Raw genomic sequence first — 18,226 nt, 5'->3', positions numbered from 1 at the left:
CTAAGGAAACCCCTATTAATTTAAGGTATGAGAAATTGTCACTAACTTATTGGGTAAAGTTAAAAGGAAGTTTCAACAACCCAGCTCTGTCAGTACTTAGTGATTGTTGGGAATATTGTAAAACGTCCAGTGGGTTTGGTTGGAATATTGACAATTTAGTAAATCATTATGGATTAAAAGAGTTGAAGTATGGTCCAGCATTAGCTTTAAGTTGTGCTCCTCCATGGCTGCTTCCTGTTCCAGAGGTAAATATTGATTTATTAGCGGGAAAAGGTGAGCATCACACTAAGCAAAGTTTTACTGAAGCCTGCTTAAGTTATTTAAATACTTCATATTATGGATATTTGAAAATATTTACAGATGGTTCTAAAGAATCCAAGGGTCATTGTGGTATTGGAATTTATATTCCAGAATTTGGAAAAAGATATGGGTATAGAGTGAGTGACCATTTATCAGTATATTCAATAGAGATGACTGCAATAATTACTGCCCTTAGGTGGGTTGAAGAGACTAAACCTCTGAGATCTGTTATATGTACTGACTCTATGGCAGTATTAAAAAGTTTTATAACAGATAATGCAATACATGAAGATTTGGTACTAGAAGTAAAGCATCTTCTTTTAAATCTTATAAACCTTGGATTAGTAAATTCTGTTGGATTCCAGGCCATTATGGAATTGATGGCAATGAAATTGCTGATAAGTTAGCTAAAAAAGCTCTGGGATTAGACCAAGTACAAATTCACATTACATTGGGTAAAGGAGATGCTAAAGCTCTAACTAAATCACAGATCATACTTAGGTGGCAAGATGAATGGGAGTTAGAGAGTAATGCCAGACATTATCATAGGAACCAGAACTGTGTTGGAGGGAAAATAATCACCTCATTGGGTCTTAATAGGCACGAAGAATGTATGATAACCAGATTGAGGTTGGGCCACACAGGCCTTAATTCCACTTTATCCTTAATAGGTAAAAGTAATGGCATATGCTCTGAATGTAAAGTCTTGGAGGATGTCACCCATGTTTTATTTAAATGTAAGAAATTTGACAAATTCAGACAGAAATGGAAAGACACTGATGCAGGAAATGATATTCATAATATTTTACAGGAGCAAGGAATGCAGGGACAAAGAAGCGAATATTTAATTATATATCTTAATGATACTGGTTTAAGTAGAATAATTTAGTTTAGTTTTTTTTTTTTTTTTTTGATTTGATGTAATTTGCCAAACGTCCTTTTTACACACTCCTGTGTAGTAGTTCAGTAGGTGGCGGTATATATCGTAAAGATATGATCCGCCATTAATCAGAAGAAGAAGAAGAAGAAGGATGGGCCCAATCCCTGGCCTCTCACAACAGACGTGCCTGGAACGCACACGCATCCGTGCACGCGCCCGTCGCTACGTGTACGTTCGAGGGGGAGGGGCGCGTAAACAGAGAATTCCGAAAAGGAAGGGAGTGTTTCTTTCAATTGATACTGCAAATTCATCAAGGTATGCATTAAAAACCACATTCTGTAACTGCTCGCGCTCAATTAACAGCATCGTTTTCAATGCACTGCAGCCGTTTATGTTTTATTTATTCTTTTGCATTTGCAACCTCATGCATTTGCCATTTTCAGACCAACGCAGCGCCATTTCTGTACAGGGGTAAAATTGACAAAATGGCCATTTTCGATTTTATTCGTTTTTAAATGGGACTGAGTTCTCATGCATTGCCAAAATGCACGCTATTTTGATTTTTCGCAAGTTGTGTGCTTCATATACCACCAAATACTATGTATGGAGCATATAAACAATGAGATTGTTGCTCCTCATTAATTTGATGTACCTTTATGTCCTTCGAGTCTCTGTGCGCGTGCTTTTATTTGCACAATGTTCCCTGTTTGCAGAGGTCGTGCATTTACATTTCATCTGCCATCTTCATAAGAGTGCATACAAAGAATATTATTATTATTTATTTTTTAATAAACATGCAATTACCACACTGTAATGTATTTACAATAACAATACACAATGCATCATGGATTCCCTGCTTGGATACATACACAAAATGCGCAGACTGACCCAAATCTCCTGTGGTTATTATTATTTTAAACAAACTATAATCAAGTCTCTATTACTGGCAGGTTCGAAACATGCCCATTCGCCGAGCAGCAGCAGCAGCCCCGCCTAAAGAAGAGGCACCCGAAGCGAATGCCCCTGAGGAAGGTATGTATTACCCCCTGCCTGGCACAGTGGCCATTTTGACAGGGTAATAATGATAACCCCCACAGGTAGAACCAATTCAAGCCACTTCACATAAAATACATTGTTCTGTCATTATATACTCTCCCTCATATCATTCCAAGTACGTACACTGTAATTTTAACTGTAAAACACGAAAGGAGAATTTTTTTAAAGAATTTTGTATTTACATTGTCATTTAGAAGACGCTTTTATCCAAAGCGACTTGCAAATGAGGAACATAAACAATTTGTAATACATTTATAGTGACCATGTCAGTCAAGCACCAAAAAGGTAAAAAATAATTTAAAAAAAGAACTGATTTATCACACTGTTATCATGTATATTGTTCTCATCTTATGGACACATTGTTGAAACATGTTTTAATGTTTATGGACTGGCCCCATTCACTTTCATTATAAGTGCCTTGTGCTGTTAATTGAGGTTCACTTCTATTGAAGATTCCTGTAAATTAACATTTCTTAAACTTTCCAGCACTTTGAGTGCTGGTTTTCATTCAGTCTCTATCAAAACTCTGCTTCTAATCAAAAAGATCAGCTTATGAGACATTAGCCATCTAGAATCCATCAAAACTCCAGTTTGGAGCATCTTTTCCATAACATCTCAGTGTATCCCAATGTTTTATGTTACATAGATGCTGCTGCCGAAGATTCTGCCCCTGTAGAGAAGGAGAAAGATAAAGAGCCAGTGCCTGCATCAAATGAGGTGGAGGGGGATGGAGATGATCAGGCCAAAAAAGATGGAGAGACAGCTGATGAGGGGGAGAAATCCGAGGAAGCAGGAACTGAACAAGGGAAGAGCAAGAAGAAAACGGTCAAGGATGTTGCGAAAATGTAAGCTAAGGATTTCTCTAAATCTTGTACAAAAAAAATATCTTCAAGTTATTGTTATTAATAATGATTGTTTGTTCGACAAGTGGAAGATTGGGGGGGGTGGGGTTATTTGCAATTCCAGTTGGTGATGGTAGTGGTACTTACTTAAATGTTAGGTAATCATGTTGGATTACAAAGTCAACATACTGTTATTCTACAGATATTTTTCCAATATCCCTAAACCAAGACCAAAATTATCAATTCTTCTAGAGCTTTCAAGCTACATTCACCAAACTTGGCACTGACCTTCAGACTGTTCTGGCATTGCTTTATCTTTTCTAACTGACCGTAATGACTGTTTTCACACAGTGGATTATTAAAAAATCCTCTACAGTTACATTGACAGAGATCAAATGGGCCAACGGAATGCTCGTTAATTCAAACTCCAACTTTCAAAAATTCTAATGTAAACAAACACACCAGGTTACAAAAAAAAAAATTTATCCATCTGTTTTTCTGAAGGTTTTTTCTTGAGGTCTACTTGACTATCAATTTATTTTTTAAACTTATTCCTTTAATTAAACTGACAAGTTAATGCTTTTGTTTTGCTCAAATGTTACAGTGAAAAGGATGGAGATGACAAAGGCAAAAAAGCAAAAAAAAAGAAGATTCCTGTCTGGGCGGCTATCTCTAGCAAGAGATTTGCCGCAACTTCGCTTTCCCATCCCAAAGTTGAAGAAATCATCATAGAAGCCATTGAGGTCTTATTCAAAGTTCATTGGAGCACTTGTTGTATTGAAGGTCATCCATGTAGTGCTATTTTCCCAGCTTAACGTCTAGAGTGAAATCATATATCTAAGAAAGTCGTATGAATGTTTTTATCATCAAGTTTTTGTAATATTTGGTCAGAAGGTAACATTTTAGATGCTGACATTATTATACCGGCATTTATTATTGTTTAACATCTTGTTCCCAAAGTATTCTTCGGTCAGACGTGAATGCTAGGTGTCTGTGTACTGGATGCGTGAAGCAAACTTCGTCATCAGCAGAGTGCTCGAACACTGAACGCATGTGGCCCGATTTGAACATCCATAAAGCACATGTGCCATGAATTATTTGCAGAAATAAGTGGGTCTACAAGGTGGCAACACTCACAGTGGGGCTGTTGCTCTCATAATTTTTAATTGCCACTAAACATCAGGAGAGGAAGATAGAAACAACAACAGTGGATTTGGTCATCACAATATAACTAGAGTCTGAAGGAATATAAAGACTTTATGGGTCTAGATATTGAAGAGAAACAGTCCATTGTCTAATAGCAGTTGTAGCGTGTATGTTCCAATAGCCTGTGTATGTTCTCACAGTTAAATGAAGTATACTTTGAAAGGCTAGAGTTCGACTTTTATACAGACTAGAGGTCTTCACAGGTCCAAAAATTCATGCCCAAACCCAAAGAGACCCGGAAATGTACTACCTGGACCCTTCTTTTATTTGAAAGCTTTGACACGTACCCATGCAGAACCGAGAAATGCTAGACCCGAACCGGACAGTCTATTATTTGAAAGCTGGGACCTGCTCCCGGCCGGGAGACACTGACCCGATCGACACTGATTTCACAGCTGATTGCTAAGTTAATTTACAAGTTGTGAAAACAAAACTTTGTGTCTTACCTAATGTAACGTTAGTAGCCTTCTCCCCTGTGCCTGGCCGTGATGCATATAATCCATCCTCCTTGCCAAAAAAGTTGGTAAAATACATCCAGGTTTTCTGTGATTCCTCTCTTGTTGACCGTGCGTTCAGACCAGAGGTGTCAAAATTCACTATGGCTGCCCTGCCAACAACGCTATGGAAGATTTGTGGACGCTCTGACATAGTTGAAATAGGCAGCAGAGTTCGTTCAGAATGCTTGGTTTTGTGAACTATATTTAAAGGGGCCGCAGAACATCCAGACATGTCGACCGGTATCTTTTTACCGACATATCACAAGTAGCGTATATCCTCATGAATTTTTTTTTAATTACTGTTATATAATATTATATAAACCATAATTTCCACTTCATCAACTCACCTGGCACACCAACAAATTCAGAAAACTTTGTCCACGCATCGTTTTTTTTATTTTTTATATCCCTGTAAGCAAACAGGGACAGATCATATATTACGGGAAAACCCACCATGGCAATAATCAGTTTCTCCATTATGTCTTTGGAACTAATGTTTGGTGGGAACCAAAGTTTACACTGTTGTGTTCTCTAGACATCGCTGGAGCGGAGCACTTCTATACTCCAATAGGTTGCCTCGCTGCCAAGAGACGCTGGCTGCCATAGAAAATAAATGACTTCCGGTCCCTTTGACTCTCGATGCCTCTCGTCTGAACGCACCATGATTGAAACTGTATAGCTAATCCACGCATTATTTCAGCTTCAAAAGTCCACTAGCTGTCACAGTAACGGATGACAAACGCGACTTGTTTTGATTCAGCTTTGCAGTTTTTTTTTGTCATTACCATGGCTGCTAACATTAGCATTGCTAATTTGCTATTGTGTGCCTCAACTCCGCTCTGCCTCTGATGTCACTCAGCTCGTTGTGGCTCTGCTCCATTTTTCACCTTATTTCCCTGCACTTTTTCATCCTAATTTTACAATGTTGCAAGTTACAACGCACAGACAGCGCTCATGATGATGGTGCTGTGTGTGCGTTGTAACTTGCAACACACACACAGCACCATCATCATGAGCGCTGTGTGTGCGTTGCAAGTTACAACGCACACACAGCACCATCATCATGAGCGCTGTCTGATCACGTCCAGGTCTTCTCGGATCGACTCTGGTATTACACATAATGTTAAATAGACCTGGGGCCCACAGCAATGGAATGGGACACGACTGACTGTATAAAACGTGGATACGAACCTGTACAGGTCCCGGGTCAGGTCTCGGGTTAGGGTGGACCCGTGAAGACCACTAATGCAGACGCTAAGCATTCGCATCAAAACCAAAGTATACTATGGGCTTTAGACAGTCAAGCTGCACTTTTTAAGATAAAGAACTACAATTCAAACCATTTACTATTTTCAACCTAAAGAACTCTCTAAGCTATGATTTAGGTAGTAGAAACTTTTAGTTTTATTGACTTGTCATCTTCAAATGTATGCTTTTAAACTTTTTACAGAGTTGCAAAGAACGGGGTGGTGTTTCTGCTGTCACCATGATCAAATATGTGAAAAAGAAGTATCCATCTGTGGAAATGGACAAAAAGACCAAAAATCAGTATAAGAAGGCCCTGAAGCGTATGATCGAGAAGGGAGCTGTCAAACAGGTTATCTGCCATTTAAATATGTGAATATGGATTTATAGATTAAAGTACACAAAGAATGCCAGATCAAAATCATACCTAATCTTCTCTTCTTTATCCACAGCTGAAAGGCAAAGGCTTCTCTGGAAGTTTCGCCATTGGAAAGGTATCTGCAAAATCCAGTTTAAGTCAACTCTAAAATAAGTGCTATTAGCGAAAGCTAGCCTAATTGATTTACCAAATTTCTTTTGTTTTTATGGTTCACATATTGCAATATCTGTCATGAACTAGATTTGGTTCGATACTGTGCTATTGTACTCGTTACATACAGTTGAAGTCAGAAGTTTACATGCACCTAATCCAAATACATCTAAATTAATCATAGAAAGCATTCCCTGTCTTAGGTCAGTTAGGATCACTACTTTATTTTAAGAATGTTAGATGTCAGAATAATAGTAGAGAATGATTTATTTCAGCTTTTATTTTTTCCATCACATTCCCAGTGGGTCAGAAGTTTACATACACTTTGTTAGCATTTGGTAGCATTGGCTTTAAATAGCTTAACTTGGGTCAAACGTTTTAGGTACCCTTCCACAAGCTCCTCACAATAAGTTGCTGAAAATTTGGCCCATTCCTCCAGACAGAACTGGTGTAACTGAGTCAGGTTTGTAGGCCCTTTTGCTTGCACACACTTTTTCAGTTCTGCCCACAAATTTTCTATCGGATTGAGGTCAGGGCTTTGTGATGGCCACTCCAGTACCTTGACTTTGTGGTCCTTAAGCCATTTTGCCACAACTTAAGAGGAATGCTTGTGGTCATTATCCATTTGGAAGACACATTTGTGGCCGAGCTTTAACCCTTGGCTGATGTCTTGAGATGTTGCTTCAATCCATCCACTTAATTTTCCTTCCTCTTGATGCCATCTATTTTGTGAAGTGCTCCAGTCCCTCCTGCAGCAAAGCACCCCACAACATGATGCTGCCACCCCCATGCTTCATGGTTGGGATGGTGTTCTTTGGCTTGCAAGCCTCACCCTTTTTCCTCCAAACATAATGATGGTCATTATGGCCAAACAGTGAAATGTTTGTCTTATCAGAAAAGAGGACATTTCTCCAAAAATTAAGATCTTTGTCTCTATGTGCACTTGCAAACTGTAGTCTGGCTTTTTAATGGCGGTTTTGGAGCAGTGGCTTCTTCCTTGCTGAGCAGCCTTTCGGGTTATGCCAATGTAGGACTCGTTTTACTGTGGATATAGATACTTGTCTACTTGTTTCCTCCATCTTCACCAGGTCCTTTGCTGTTGTTCTGGGATTGATTTGCACTTTTTGCACTAAAATACGCACATCTCTAGGAGACAGAATGCGTCTCCTTCCAGAGCGGTATAATGGCTGCATGGTCCCATGGTGTTTATACTTGTGTACTATTGTTTGTACTGATGAGCGTAGTACCTTCAGGTGTTTGGGAGCAATTTCCAAGGATGAACCAGACTTATGGAGGTTGGAAAAGATTTTTCTGAGATCTTGGCTGATTTCTTTTGATTTTCCCATGATGTCAAGCAAAGAGGCACTGAGTTTGAAGGTAGGCCTTAAAATACATCCACAGGTACACCTCCATTTGACTCAAATTAGCCTTATCAGAAGCTAATTGGCTCATTGCCTAAAGACTTGACATCATTTTCTGGAATTTTACAAGCTACTTAAAGGCACAGTTATCGTTGTATGTAAACTTCTGACCCACTGGAACTGTGAAACAACCGGTCTGTAAGCAGTTGTTGGAAAAATTACTCGTATCATGCACAAAGTTGAGACCCTAAACGACTTGCCAAAACTATAATTTGCTAATATGAAATCTGTGGAGTGGTTAAAAAAATAGTTTAATTGACTTCAACCTAAGTGTATGTAAACTTCTGACTTACACTCTAAAAATGCTTCAATAAAAAAAACGATACCATCTGACGTACGAATATCATAGCGTGAACATTCAGCTGAAAAAATTAAATAACGATATGCCCTAGTGGGATTTTTAAAGCACAAAGGCTGTGATTTAATGAGATAAATATAGCCGGCTGCTCATACATGGAAAACTATAGATACTGTATCTATGCGGAAAACAGCATCATGAACATTGCACAATCTGTAGCAGATGGCAGTAAGAAGAGTGCTAATTCACTTTGTAGTTGCAGCACATGCAGACTACATACAGTATTTAATGAAATTGCAGCCTTTTGTGGTTTAATCACACTGGGTTACATAGCGACCTGCTTTTGCGGAGGTGAGAAGCTACCGTCAAAACAACACAAACACTTCAAAATAAAAGCTTTGCCAAAATAAAAGCTCAATTTAAATAGAAAAATGTATGACAGAAACGTATGGCTACTATAATTTATACTGTAATCCGACTACTACTTAAAAGTTAATAATAATAATTATATTTAAGCAATATCTCACATCTGGGATGATCTGTTGTCCAGCACTTTAACAAAAATATCTCCTTGTTGTATTTTGAAATGTTCTCTGAAGTTCTGCATTAAAGCACTTCATTTGATAAAAATGAAAAAATAGATATTTTGGAAATAGTTCTATTTTCATTTGATTTAGCTTTTCAACTATGAATCTGGAATTAAGGAAAAAAGCGAGTACGGAAAAGGAAGTATCGGAAATCGTTCTCCAAAAAATCTAGACATCCCAAATGCAAGACTTGGTACACTATTTTGGATGCAGGGATACAACTAAAATGTATATATTTGGCATCTGGCTGGTAAATCTTTATATTTCACTTACCAGTGATTTTGTAGTATAATGGTGGCAAATTCAGAAGCGAAATCCTTTGGACTGCATTTTGAGAGTAAAAGTTGATTTGTGTAATGTTTGTCCAAAGATGAGATCCACTCAACCCATTTGTCATTGTATAATGTCTCTTTTAATACCATTTGTTTTCTTTACTGTCAGTTGTTGATCAAAAAAATAAAAATGTAATTCTAATCATGCACAGCACAGATAAGATCATCTACAGGCGCTCTGTACAGAAATGCAGTTTTTATGTTATAGAGTGAGTACAGGTTTTAGCACGTGTTCAACAAATCAGTGTAAATGCTTGTAAATAGTACAAATTATGCAATTAACAATAAATATGTTAATAAATAATAATAAATAATATCTTATTGATTGAAAAATTGATTTGTTCATTTTTAAAAAGCCAAAATGTAACAAATTGTGAAAATATAATTAGTAAAAATGTTATTATACTAATGTACCTAGTTAGAAGGTCCCCTGTATAATTAATGGCATTAGCTGGGAGAGAATTTATTTCATATGTAATTATCGAATGAAGAGCTTGTTAATCCGAATTGAATCAAAACGGGAAATGTGTATTAGTGCCTAGCCCTAGTGTTATTAATCAGGTATGGTAAGTTGGTTTAAATATATTGACTATCTTTCTTGCTTAGCTTTTTTCACTTCAAACTGTTGCTCTGCCACGACAGAAGTTGACTTGAAAGAGGACCCTCCATAGAAGTGGACAGTTCACAAAAATGTCCATTATAGCGTCCCATGTGGTTGCGTTGTGTTATAAATGGCAGTCTGACAGATTATGGAATGCAACCGCTACGTTAAATCGAGCTTGTGTACTAGAAGCATCTATGTTCACGTACTTGCATGGAGTATGTTTAAGCCTTATGTGTCTTTTAGGGCTGCAACAACTACTTGTTGCAAAGCAAAAAAAAAAAAGCTTTTTAATTAGTTTAATCAAACAAATAATCGATTATCAAAATAGTTGCAATTGTTTGTGGTTGGTTGGTAGAAGTCAGCTGTGACTGCAGGGACGAAGGAGACACTGGGAGATGCTCTGCCTCTGATCATCACTCGACTCTGTGAACCCAAGGAGGCCTCGTACATTCTCATCAAGAAATACCTGGAGCAACACTTCCCTCAACTCAATGTGGAGAACAGGTGATTTTTGGCTCTGGTTTAGAAGCCAGGACATCCTATGAATGTAGCCTTAAATGTAAAGCCTTTCTATAATTCTTTCTAAGACCTGACATGTTGAAGAACTGCCTGCAAAGATCAGTGGAAAAGGGCTACCTGGAGCAGATCACCGGCAAAGGAGCATCTGGAACCTTCCAGGTGAGATACCCTCTTTGTAGTTGAGATGTGCAATGGCTAAAACAGTGTTTTCAATGAATTTGTATGTTTGTGCTCTAACAGCTGAAGAAAGCTGGAAAAGAGGTCCTCATGGGCGGCGGACTGCTGGAAGATGCTATAGTGGCCGCCATCACGGCAATGAACGAACCCAAGACTTGCAGCATCACCACACTGCGCAAGTTCCTGATGGAGGAACAGAAGGAGCGGAATGTCTATTTAATCGGTACGGTACACTAACACAGTCTGGGGAAGGCATTTTCTGTAAGGACTCTATTAGGTCTCCTTTGTTTTGAGGTTGCATCTAATACTCTCAAATGAGTTGTTCAGAAGTCTTGCAGACAGAATTTAGGGACACAAGTAGTTCTCTTGATCTATCACTTACTATTGCTCATGCTTTCGTGTCTTGTGAATATTACATTTTATTATGTATCTTGCAGAAGTTCTTATCAATGTTATTTGTCATATCACCATAGTGAACAACATGAAGAGGACCTTGCAGAAGTGTAAAATGATGGGATGGATGGAGCAGATTTCTGGTCATGGACTCAGTGGCTCTTACCAGCTTAGCTACCCATATTACCCAAGGTACATTTAAAATATATATATATATATATATATATGCTCTGATCAGCCACAACATTAAAACCAATTTCTTTCCTTAAGAGCAAAATCTGTACATTATTCCAAACTTTTGGTTGCCACTGTGTGTGTGTGTGTATATATATATATATATATATATATATATATATATATATATATATATATATATTTTTTTTTTAAATGACACAATACTAATGTTTAAACTTAGGAAAAGTTCAGAAATCAATATTTGGTGGAATAACCCTGATATTCAATCACAACTTTCATGCGTCTTGGCATGCTCTCTACCAGTCTTTTACATTGCTGTTGGGTGTTTTTATGCCACTCCTGGTGCAAAAATTCAAGCAGCTTGGCTTTGTTTGATGGCTTATGGCCATCCATCATCCTCTTGATCATATTCCAGAGGTTTACAATGGGGTTCAGGTCTGGCGATTGGGCTGGCCATGACAGGGTCTTGATCCGGCGGTCCTCCATCCACACCTTGATTGACCTGGCTGTGTGGCATGGAGCATTGTCTGAAAAAAACAATCCTCAGAGCAGAAGGAAGCACAATTTATTGATTCATGTGTCCTTCACAAAGACGAATCTGCCCAATTCCAGCCTTGTTGAAGCACCCTCAGGTCATCACCGATAATACACAAAATTTCACAGTGGTTGTGGCTTGAAGGCCTCTCCAGGTCTCCGTCTAACCATTAGACAACCAACTGCACCTTTTTTGTTATTTTGACCAGTTGTCATGTTCCAAAAATAAATGCTCTAAATGACAATATTTTTATTTGGAATTTGGGAGAAATGTTGTCAACCTTATAGAATGATAAAACAATTTTAATTTGACTCAAACACATACATATAAATGGTAAATCCAGAGAAACTTGAGCATCAATGAATGTTTGCACCTTGTGTAATAGTTGTGTATGAGTCCCTCAATTGTCCTAAAGGAAAATGGTACAAGTGTCATAACACTAATCAAAAAGTATAGTCAGGATATTACTGATGTAAAAAAAACAGCACTATTTGGGAAAAAAGTCATTTTTGATCAAATCTAGACACGCCCCATTTCCAGCAGCCATCACTCCAACACCTTATCCTTGCGTAATCGTCCTAAATTGCTAATTTAGTACTAGAAAATCACTTGCCTTTATATTAAACACAATTGCCCCGACTGGGAGCACCCTACTTAGGACCATGTGATATTTCAGTTTTTCTTTTTTAATAAATTTGCAAAAATGTCAACAATTCTGTGTTTTTCTGTCAATATGGGGTGCTGTGTGTACAATAATGAGGAAAAAATATGAACTTAAATCATTTTAGCAAATGGCTGCAATATAACAAAGAGTTAAAAATTTAAGGGGGTCTGAATACTTTCCGTACCCACTGTATATGTGTATATATATGGTGCGGAATATATAGAATCCCGAAATACACATGGGGCTCCTATTTTGTAATGTCTGCGCTCACAGATGTGAACACACTGACATTCGTTAAAAAGACCCGATTCAAAAGAGTCATTTGGACATGACTCTCACACGCTAGGTTTGTTGTTGTGTGCGTTGCGGCTAGCTCATCACAACAGAACAGGTGAAAAGTGCCGCGAGACACACTGGTTGGGTGCTCTAAAGATGTACTCAACTCACTAGATGATATCTGATGAAACCGCATATGAACGCACAATTATTGTCTCAATCAATTATTTTTAATTGCATTTACGACTGTTTTAGTCACAGTCTAGAGCCCTGTAAAAGTAGTTGGCAACAGAAAAATAAAGCATCTTGAATCTGTACAGCTGCTTGTTGCCTGTAAATCTGTTTGCTGGAGTTGCGCTTACTGCCTCCTGTTGACTTGAAAAAACATGGTGGTGGCATATCAAGCTTAACTGGAAGATTCCTTGTTAGGTTGTCACAATTAATTGCATAAACATTTTATGCATTTTTTTTTTATTAATTGCACTGAATTAACACGTTTAATGAACAGCCTTATTTTGAGCTCATTGCATTTGTCAATTTGGTCTTAAAATTGTGATAGATTTTAAGATTTTAAACTTAAAGTTGCAAAAGACAAAAAATGTCATGGAATTGCTTGAATTGACGGCTTTCTGTTTGGTCCTCCATTGCAGCCCAGCGGTTCTATTTCCAGAGATGATGGAAAAACTGAAACAGAAGGAGGAACAGAAGCTCAGACGCAAGAGGAGTAGTGACGAGTCATCTGATGAAGAATCTGAAGAAGAGTCGGAGGAAGAATCTGAAGAGGAAGAATCAGACGATGAGCCTCCCCGAAAAAAGAGGTGAATTCCATCACGGCACCTCAAAATATCACTCGTTTAGGGATTTGAACAAAAACTGATCCATTTGTGCTACAGATATGAATCATATCTCAAAGTTTGATAAGACGAATGTGTGCTATTAACGGAATAGATCACCTAAAATTTAAATTCTCCCATGATTTGCTCACTTTTATGCCATCCCAGGTGTGTATGACTGACTTCTGTAAAACACAGAAGAAGATTTATAAAAGAAGATCTAAGCTCTTTTGGTTTTACAGTGCAAATTAATGCTGGCTAGAACTTTGAATTTCCAGAAAGTTCAAAGGCAGCATAAAAGTAATCCATACATCTCCAGTGGTTTAATCCATGTCTTCAGAAGTGATATGAGAGGTTTGTGTGAGAAGCAGATCAATATTTAAGTCATTTGTTAATAGAAATCTCCTCCTCATACCAGCACCGACCAGTAGGTGGTGATATGCATAGAGAATGCGGATGGCAAAAAAAAAATCTGAAAGTGGAAATTTGTAACAAAAAAAAAAAAAGGGATGTAATATTGGTCTGTTTCTCACCAACACCTATCATATCACTTCTGAAGATATGGATTTATCCCTCAGTGTGGATTACTTTTATGCTGTTTAAGTGTTTTTTGGAGATTCAAATTTCTGGTCACCATTCACTTGCTGAAAAAAAAAATATTCAGTTGTGTTCTGCAGAAGGAAGAATGTCATACATATCAAGGATGAGGGTTAGTAAATGATGAAAGAATTTCATTTTTGGCTGAACCCCTATATGAAAGGATGAATGTGCAAACACTTGTCACGTTTTTTTCAATACAACAAAAAGGTGTAGTGACAACTTCCCAAATATTTTTGTGACCATGAAGTGAAACTATGCGTTTTGGTCCAATCAAATGTAAGCAAGTGATAGTGATGGTTTTCAATTTTGGAAAACAAAGCAGCACTAAACATGGTTAAAACAGCTGTGGAAGCCCTGGAAATGTCATGGAAATTTCTACAATGGATATACATTTGTATTTTGTTCTGCTCCAAAATATTTAATTGATTAGAAAGTGCTGTATATGAGTGCAATCTCTTTATACAATCATTTAATAGTGATTTAAAAAAAAATAAAAATCCTTATCCAGTAACCTGAAAGGAAATTTGTTTAGTCAAAAGGTATGGCAATCCTGAACAAAGCATTGTTGTCTGTTGGAGTTCATTGCTGTTTTTTGATGTGGACACTCTTGGTTTTACTTCATTTCAGGGTTGTCTTTGCTCAGCTAATCATGCTTTTATTTGTCCACAGGAACCAGCGCTCCGCTCCTAGAGCTCGTCAAAATGAAAAGGCCACAACCAACAGCAGAAAATCCACTGTGGCAAAGAGATCCATTGCACCAGCCAAGAAACCCGCTCGATCAGCCAAGAAACCTGCTCGATCAGCCAAGAAACCCGCTCGATCAGCTAAGAAACCCGCTCGATCAGCCAAGAAACCTGCTCAATCAGCCAAGAAACCCACTCAATCAGCCAAGAAACCTGTGGTTGCTGTGAAAAAAGCACCTGAACCTAAAGCCACACCAGTCAAGAAAGCTGCCCCAACCAGCAAACCTAAAACACCTATAGCCAAAAAGATGACGAGCAGGGGAAACAAACGGCCGGCACCTAAGGCAGCAAAGAAGGAGGAATCTGCTGTGAAGACTAAACCTGGTGCCCGCACGTCACTCCGAGCACGGAAATGAGTCCACACTTACTTAAAAGATCAACTGTAGCTCTCTAGACTGCAGTACTGGCTATTTTCTCCTATTTTGTTTTTTTGTTTTAGAAGCTTCCTCGTTCTCCTAGTCTTGGGTCTTTGATGAAGATTTATTGACCTCTTCAAAGTTACTCTGCTGTTTTCCTACCACAGGCATTTTCTGTTCAATATTCTTAAATTACAGGTAAAGGTGTAGAGTGTAGATGCTGTTTGTGTTGTTTAAGATGCTCATTCAGGTCACCATTATGAGGAGTGGTCACGTTGTCTCAGTTGTGCACCAATGAAAAAAAATACTTCTTGTCAGGCTTTCTAGAGAAGCAAGCATTTCAGTTGTTCGGTCAAACCCTTTCTTCAACATTCAAGTCTAATCAGTGTTCAAGAAAATTCAATTTGTACGTTTTTGCATTTTTTGATCATGTTTTGTGAAATTAGGTCTTTAGCTACTGTTGTTTTCTAAAAGAGTTTTGTTGCTGTTGGTTCCTTTGTGTAAGTCAATTGAAAAAAAAAATATTGATTCCTAACTTTCGAAAAATTCATTTCAAATTTGATGATTTTAGAATCATTAAACTTTGGCATCCATATCCAGGACTGTCATTTTGTTCTATTTAGACAATGAAGGAGAATGTAAGATGTTCCGAGCAAATGTTTTAAAACATTTACAGCACTATTAACCTGGTCATACTCTTGTGTGTTAGTATATCAGGGGAGTTAGATGTAATTTTATGAGCGCTGCTCACCTTACCCTGCATGCATGTAACTGATATACTTTTCTGTAGTCCTTAATAAAGTGACTATATTTGTATTTCATTTTTTGACTGTTCTTTTGTTTTGGTGGTTTGGTTTGCTTTCAACCAGGGTTAAAGGCTTAGTTCACCCCAAAATGAAAATTCTCTCATTTACTAGCCCTCAATCCATCCCGAATGTGTATGACTTTCTTTCTTCTGCAGAACACAAATTAAGAATATCTCAGCTCTTTATGCCTCAGGCAGCCTTGACTCACTTGTGCTCTGCAGAAGAAAGTCCTACGGATATGGAGTTGTATGTGGATTCAATTCTGCGCACGCAAAATTAAATTGAGCACAACATTTTTTTCTTTGTGCGCAAGGTGAGATTTTGAGCTCAAAAAAAGCATTGTATCTCCTTGCAAAGATTAATTCACTTTGAGCAAACAAAAGTCTATTTTGTGCTTGAATAAAATTTTTATGTGAATTTGCACAGAATTCTGACATTGACTTAACTGTTTTTTTGCATGTGTAAGCTCTCGCTCACTCCTACCCACTCTTCATGCGTTCATAGCTTTGACAGCTTGCTTACTCAAGGTCACAGCATTACAATGTACCACAATTTTAGCCAATCAGAGATGAGGTGGTAAATTTTGATTGCCTGGCTAGATTTCAGATCTTACTGCTACACTGTAAAAATGAGGTGGTAAATTTTGATTGCCTGGCTAGATTTCAGATCTTACTGCTACACTGTAAAAAAAATCCTGTTGTTTTTACAAACAAAATTTGGCAGCTGTGGTACAGTTAAATGTAAACCACTTTACATAATAACCTGTACATTTTACAGTTTAAAATGGTTGTAATTTACACGCACACAAATTCTTTTTAAAAAATTAACATGCCTTTTTAAACTGTAAAAATCTGTTGTTTACTTCATGAGGTATTTGTTAATCACCGTAGTGACTACAGAAGGGCACATGATGCCATGAAGTTCATCAATAGTGGTTCTTCCAGGAGCAATGACTAATGAACACATGGAGACCATGCTCCGTGTCACTCACAAAAACACTAAACACCATCATGGTAACATATATGAGATTTAAATAATGCAGTAAACATGAACTAAATTACATAAAATATAACACAGAACACCCCAGTGCACGTAACTGATATTAAAAATATGATGAAACAACTATTCCTATAAAAAATTATTAAATGTAATGGGTCATGCAGGGAATTGTGAGAACGCCCGATTACTGTTTTTTACTGTAGTTTTAACAATAATTTACTGCAAAAAAAAAGTACATGTACTCTCTTGTTCTTTTTACCATTAATTATACAGGAAAATTGTTCTTTTTACATTTAAATTATTACATAATTTTATTGTAAAAACTACTGTATTGACTTAAAATATATTAAAAAGTTTTACTGTATATTTTACAGTTAATATTTTTTAATCAATTAACATTTTATTTCTGTAGCATTTTTACACTATTTTACTGTTAAAATTACTTTATTTTATACAGTGTAATCAAAACAAAAGTTTGATTACAAAGATAGTTTGTTTTCAACTAACACTATAACTACACGAAAGCAGCTTTTTTGTTGACTTAACTTTTTACTTAACCTTTACTAACCTTAACCTAATATATACAGGTGAAACTCGAAAAATTAGAATATCGTGCAAAAGTTCATTAATTTCAGTAATTCAGCTTAAAAGGTGAAACTAATATATTATATAGACTCATTAGTCAAAAGCAAAGTAAGATATTTCAAGCCTTTATTTGATATAATTTTGATGATTATGGCTTACAGCTTATGAAAACCCCAAATTCAGAATCTCAGAAAATTAGAATATTACATGAAATCAATAAAAAAAAAAGGATTTTAAATACAGAAATGTCGGCCCTCTGAAAAGTATAATCATGCATATGTACTCAGTACTTGGTTTGGGCCCCTTTTGCATTAATTACTGCCTCAATGCGGCGTGGCATGGATGTTATCAGCCTGTGGCACTGCTGAGGTGTTATGGAAGACCAAGATGCTTCAATAGCGGCCTTCAGCTCTTCTGCATTGTTTGGTCTCATGCCTCTCATCTTTCTCTTGGCAATGCCCCATAGATTCTCTATGGGGTTCAGGTCAAGCGAGTTTGCTGGCCAATCAAGCACAGTAATACCATGGTCATTGAACCAGGTTTTGGTACTTTTGGCAGTGTGGGCAGGTGCCAAGTCCTGCTGGAAAATGAAGTCAGCATCTCCATAAAGCTTGTCTGCTGAAGGAAGCATGAAGTGCTCTAAAATGTCCCGGTAGACAGCTGCGTTGACTCTGGACTTAATAAAGCACAGTGGACCAACACCAGCCGATGACATGGCTCCCCAAACCAACACAGACTGTGGAAACTT

The 18,226-nt window shown here is 37.5% G+C and overlaps 1 protein-coding gene across 1 annotated transcript; it reads left to right on the top strand.

The window, feature by feature from the left end:
• Positions 1-1,363: 1,363 nt before the first annotated feature.
• LOC127632934 (heterochromatin protein 1-binding protein 3-like) lies at positions 1,364-16,295 on the top strand. The gene is made up of 12 exons (XM_052111778.1): positions 1,364-1,495; positions 2,131-2,212; positions 2,883-3,081; positions 3,683-3,821; positions 6,232-6,378; positions 6,479-6,520; positions 10,153-10,301; positions 10,385-10,475; positions 10,557-10,716; positions 10,967-11,078; positions 13,207-13,374; positions 14,659-16,295. The coding sequence occupies exons 2-12, from the start codon at positions 2,140-2,142 to the stop codon at positions 15,086-15,088; spliced, it is 1,710 nt and encodes a 569-aa protein (XP_051967738.1). The 5' UTR covers positions 1,364-1,495; positions 2,131-2,139; the 3' UTR covers positions 15,089-16,295.
• The last annotated feature ends 1,931 nt before the right edge of the window (positions 16,296-18,226 follow it).

This window comes from Xyrauchen texanus, chromosome 39, assembly GCF_025860055.1.
Source record: "Xyrauchen texanus isolate HMW12.3.18 chromosome 39, RBS_HiC_50CHRs, whole genome shotgun sequence".
Classification (NCBI taxonomy): Eukaryota; Metazoa; Chordata; class Actinopteri; order Cypriniformes; family Catostomidae; genus Xyrauchen; species Xyrauchen texanus.
This window is presented reverse-complemented; position numbering and strand designations above follow the sequence as displayed.